Source organism: Austrofundulus limnaeus, unplaced genomic scaffold (genome assembly GCF_001266775.1).
Source record: "Austrofundulus limnaeus strain Quisiro unplaced genomic scaffold, Austrofundulus_limnaeus-1.0 Scaffold118, whole genome shotgun sequence".
Lineage (NCBI taxonomy): Eukaryota > Metazoa > Chordata > Actinopteri > Cyprinodontiformes > Rivulidae > Austrofundulus > Austrofundulus limnaeus.
Window position 1 is genome coordinate 1,561,795 of NW_013952520.1, and position 5,566 is coordinate 1,567,360.

General features: G+C 38.1%; 1 protein-coding gene and 1 long non-coding RNA gene across 2 annotated transcripts in view; both read right to left on the minus strand.

Annotated features, from left to right (window-relative positions):
* Positions 1-5,566, minus strand: part of zgc:110329 (tetraspanin-15) — a 24,885-nt gene that overhangs the window by 4,271 nt on the left and 15,048 nt on the right. The window contains exons 6-7 of the mRNA XM_014014717.1: positions 4,404-4,454; positions 3,339-3,455 (exon numbers count right to left, since the gene is read on the minus strand). Coding sequence (XP_013870171.1) covers positions 3,339-3,455; positions 4,404-4,454 — 168 coding nt within the window. The remainder of the gene's footprint in view (positions 1-3,338; positions 3,456-4,403; positions 4,455-5,566) is intronic.
* The window catches only part of LOC106521940 (uncharacterized), a 2,100-nt gene continuing 1,282 nt past the window's right edge, over positions 4,749-5,566 (minus strand). Inside the window, exon 3 of the long non-coding RNA XR_001310728.1 lies at positions 4,749-5,557. This is a non-coding gene — a long non-coding RNA (uncharacterized LOC106521940). The remainder of the gene's footprint in view (positions 5,558-5,566) is intronic.

Sequence of the window (5,566 nt, forward strand, 5' to 3'; positions counted from 1 at the left end):
TATATGTATTAGCTCAGCGCTACATATTCTCCTCTCGTCACTGAGGTCCTCCATCCACATGACAGAGAGGGGAACGCAAAAATGACTCAGGATGGAAGACCTCAGTTTAGCTTGTTTGTCGTGCTAGCGCCGAGCTAATACATATAAGGCAATACAGTGTCGGCGCTAGCGCAAAGACTAACAGGCTAAGCTAAGGTTCTTCTTCCATGAAGCAGCTCTGTTGTTCTCCATCTATATTTTCAGTTCCAGGCTGAGTCATTTCTACCTTCTCCTCTCTGTCAAGTCTAATGTTACAACTAATCGGGGATCCATTTAAAGAGCTTTGCTGCTATATTGCAAAACAGTTTTTTAAAGGGGTCTAATTCTTAAAGCTCTCACAAAGGGAGATGTGCAACTCAAACTTGTTTGCTACACAAACACAGCCTCTCTGCACGATCACACTTTGCCCACTTTTAAATGAAGTATGATGCATGTGTTTAGAGGAAAAATGTACATATTTATGTTACTGTCTGCTAGAACTAAAAGAAACCCATCTTCAAAAAACAGCTTTGGTTTTGATGCAAATTTTAGGTGAAATATTCACTGCCTCCTAAGAGCAGGTGGTAATTGTTTCACAGAAGAAGAAACAAAGGAAGAGGAGCAATCTGCTGCCTTCATCTAAAGAGGACAGACATGTCAGGAGATGTATACTTCATCCTCTTTTCCAGTGACGAGCGTTAGACACTGTATCATACAAATTATCAAATAGTGTGTAAAATCTACCTTTTGATATTTTACATTTAAAATACAAAAGTTATGATTATAGAACATTCCAACCAATAGTGCTTCTTATCCAGTGGTAAACAAAGGAAACACAAAGTTAACCTGCAGAATAATTATCAACCTTCAGTCCCAAAGTAGTGCTTACTGCAGAAAACAGTAAGCACTACTTTGGGATGAAAACCAATAACATATTTTGAATTAGTAATTAAAAATAAAAGGAAACAATAGGAGGTGAAGAACATACAAAATATAGTTTTTTGATTTAAAAATTAAGACCTCAAACTACAAGTGAGAAAACAATTTTCTCTCCATTACTTTTGTGCCTGTTGTGTTTGTAGCAGACAGTCATGTTTAGATTGTGCTCCAGGGATAACTATGGAGAAACAGAGCGAAGAGCACACATCTGCTGAACCTGTTTGTGCCAGCATTTAAACACATTTTGCTTTGTGAATACAAAGCTGTGAAAGAGCAGATAATCTGTGCAAGTGATGTGCAAACATTGGAGCAAAAACGCATTTTTGTGAATTTGGCCCTCATTGTTTAAAAAAACATAATTGGAAGGAAGTAATCACAAACAAGTTGAATTTATCTACAGAAAAAGTTGGTCTGGAGGTACTACTATCTCAAGATAATAAGCTGCAATATGTTTTCCAGCAGCGGCATTTCTACTTATACAAGAAAGTAATTATGACTCAACAAGTAAAGACAGGTTCTAAACAAGGGGTCTGCAACCTTTATGATCAAAAGAGACATTTCTGCTTCTGACACAGTAATAAAATGTGTTCAGAGCCGCAAAATAAGCTACAACAGTAATTATCAAGTGGTGGTCCGTGGGCCTTTTGTGGGCCTTTTCGGGAAACTTTACGGCCAGTGGAGGTAACATTATAAAACTAAAAAATATATACAGAATTTTGTATTTATTATTATTTTTACACATCAGGACAAATAAAAAGACTACATTCGTGTAAACAAAAAATACTTTATATATTGTTTATACCTAATTTTATAAAAACTAGTACAACTGAATTATTCAGGCATATTTTTTTCTAATCCTTATAATATCGTTTTTAATATTCTTTAAAAGGAGACCAATTATGGGTCCTAGAAATTTTTTATGGTATGTCTGTGGGCTATCCAGACCATGTTTATTCAATTTAAGGTACAAAATAATTCTGAGATAATAAAATTTATTATTTTCTAGTTCTGCCTGCTCTGACTTCCATTCAGAAGAGCTGTTTATGTTAATGAGCTCTGTTGGTAACGCCCTCCAAAAATCTGTTGACATTAACTCCGCCCTCCAAAAATCTGTTGACATTAACTCCGCCCTCCAAAAATCTGTTGACATTAACTCCGCCCTCCAAAGCCAGCATTTACGTTAGCATGGCTAATAATAGCAGAAGCTCCGTTTTACAATCGTATATATGAGACCCTGAGTCAGACCCAGAGGCAGAGTTGCTGTTGCAGCCTTTTTTTTCCTCCCCCCACCCTGTTGGAGCTCTGCGCTCACTCTGCATGCTGTTACCAGAGCAGGGAGCAGCAGCGGTCAAAATACAGAAACTCGAACAAATAGGCTATAAAGCTAAACAATAGAGGTACATGAGAAAAYGTGTTCATAACAAACAAAAACAATTAAATATATAATCAAATGATTTGTGTCCGTGCCGGTCTCAAACCCTGGTCTCCAGCTCTCTGGTCCAACACTCTACCCATTGCCCTATTGGAGGCTTGTTGTAAATCGAGTTGCGCATTACACAACAACACCGTGACAACTTTTTATACTGAGGAGGTGGAGCCTCACCCGGGGGTTGCTAGGTAAGGGGCTGAACACAGGTTCCAGTGGGTTGTCGTACGGCTTGTGACATCACAAAATRACGGAAGTGTAAAACTTGTCATTAATATACATTAAACATACATTTACTTAAAGTAAATATGCCCCTGGGTGCATTTTTTTGGTCCTAGGACTGTTTTTTAAGAAGTACATACCCAAAGTTGAGTCAAAAAACCTTTAAAAAGCGAATTTTGCATAATAGGTCCCCTTTAAGGGAAACCTGATGGATTTGAGAGAAAGATCATAAAAGAAGTTGGATTATTTAAGTAAACAACAGGCTAGCATGAGCTAATCAACATGTTTTTCTTTTTGTATTWGTAGTATTAATCAAGTATTTGCATACAAATTGATTTCTGTTGCGGGTATAAAAGAATAAAAATGATTGTTATGTTTGGTCACATTTTCAAAGAGCCACTGCAGAGGGACCAAAGAGCCACATGTGGCCCCAGAGCCGCAGGTTGCAGACCCCTGTTCTAAATGATGCATTTATACAAAGGAAGATTAGTGAAAATGGCCATGGTTTGCTAAAAATTATAAACTGTAATTGAGTCACACAGACAATTCATAAAAATAAGAAAAAACAAAATCGTAATCTTTTTAAATAAAAACATATCAATCATAAATCTTTCAAAGAAGGAAATGATGGAGTTGTAATAAACAGCCTCAGTTGAAGAAGTGAATTTAGTTTTAAAAGGAAAGTTTCAGACGGTTCAGTGTCAGCAAGTTGGTGTCTTGAGTTTTCAATTACCTGTGGTAGCCCAATGGCACAGCAGAGTGCAATAGTTATTCCAATGTTGTCGCTCATCCAGAGGTTTACTGCATGGATGCAGCCTCGCACATGAATCACCTCATGCAGGGTTTCACGCTGATGGACAGAGCCGAGGAAGAAAACAAGAAAAAAAATAAGTTTACGTTTTAAAATCTAATTCAACACCCACTGACCCAAACCTCTCAAAAATAAGAAAACTTAACACAATAAATTTATAAAACACCAAAGTTGTTGTACAAAGTATTTTAGCTCAGATAATTAATTTGCAGTCGGTATAGGATGCCGACAAAGAAAACGCACACAACACAGACAACAGCACAGTGGTTGTTATTTGTGAGTATGCTTAAATAAAAATAGGAAATCATTTATTCAATACACATTAGGAGTGAGGGAAAAACCAGTGTTGTCTGTAAGGACAGAACAACAGTCAAACTGTAATCACTTTATAAACACAAAGCTGATGTTAACAGGAGTGAATAGAACAGCTGACAGCATCATTCTACTGAGGTGAAGTTCCAGGGCCTATGGATTARATCTGCAGGTTTTTATTTCTCACATATTATAGGTTTTATATATAATTAGGCTCGTCAAACACTGGGTACGTTCCTCCACAAAGATGTGAATTAAGTGGCTCTGAACATTGAACAGGTCAAAATCACAACAGGCTGCAGTTTAGATCTCTGACTGTCATGTAATATTTAGAGAATCACACTGTTTGTTGCTGACAGCCCACTGTGTGTGTCTGTGTGTGTATTTGCATGTGGAGTAGCAGCTCTGAACCTTCCAGATGCAAGGTAGTACTGGGTGAGAGCTGTCAGTGAATCAGGCAGACTGCATGTTGGTGTCAGGTGTGACCAGAGCCTTAATAAGCCTCTCTGCGTTTCTGATGCAAACTAAACTTTAAAGTTCATTTCGATTTGGTCACGCAATTTGTATGACCAAATCGTACAAACTGCAAATCCAATAGTAAAAATAACTTTAGGTTAAAAAAAGGTGTGTGTTAGGGGAAAGTGATGCCAATAAASTGTTATTTTAGTCACTTACCTGCTCATTCAGGGTGTTGTAACCACAAAGAGTGTTGATAACCTCCCCTACCTGTGTGAGGAGCCAARACAGAAGGTCAAAAACAACATAAGTGTGACATGACAACCTGAGACRGCAACACAGAGCTAAACAACAGCAATGATCGTCCTAAGGACCTGTACCTGTCTCTTGCTGGTTTATGTGAAAACCTGGAAAAATGACTGGAGGCATGGCAGCTACTGTATGAAGTCCTCCTAACAGAAGAAAAGTTCAGCCGTTCTAATCAGTTCTGTATCAAGTGTGTGTGTGTGTGTGTGTGTGTGTGTGTGTGTGTGTGTGTGTGTGTGTGTGTGTGTGNGTGTGTGTGTGTGTGTGTGTGTGTGTGTGTGTGTGTGTGTGTGTGTGTGTGTGTGTGTGTGTGTGTGTATAAAAAGAGGACCAGAGGATTAAGACATTAATTTCTCAAGTGCAGCTCCACTGCTTCCAGAGACAGTATCAGACCCCAAGGACTGAAATGATTAAGGACCTTTGGAGGATACAGAGGGGCTTCAGGGGCAAACATTTTCTTTAAAAAAAGAAATCTCTCAAAGGCCTTGTACTTTCAAACAGTGGCATGTCTCCCATTAGCCAGACAATACTTATCCATCATGCAGTCAATTATAGCTTTACTGTGTAGATAACAAAAGTCCCATTTCATCCAATTTCATCTGATAAAGTAGAAAACACGTCGGTCCCAATGGACAGTTTCTGGATGTCAACTATCTATCAGCATGGTATTAACAAGTTGGCTTTGAGTAGTAACTTCAGATCAATCAGACAGTCTTTAAAAATGTTAATTATTTCTCTAAACGGCTCTGAAAGTGTACTGCCTGAGCAAACAGAAATACTGTACATTGGTTTTACACAACAGTTGTTTACTTTGTTGACATTTTAAACATGTGGTTCCTAACCATTATTCTTCCCACATCCCTCTTCATGCATCAACAGCAAAGTTGCAACTCTCCTCACCTTGTACCTGCACATAATACACACACATGTGCAATCATCTTTTGTACCTGCACATAATACACACACATGTGCAATCATCTTTTGTACCTGCACATAATACACACACATGTGCAATCATCTTTTGTACCTGCACATAATACACACACATGTGCAATCATCTTTTGTACCTGCACATA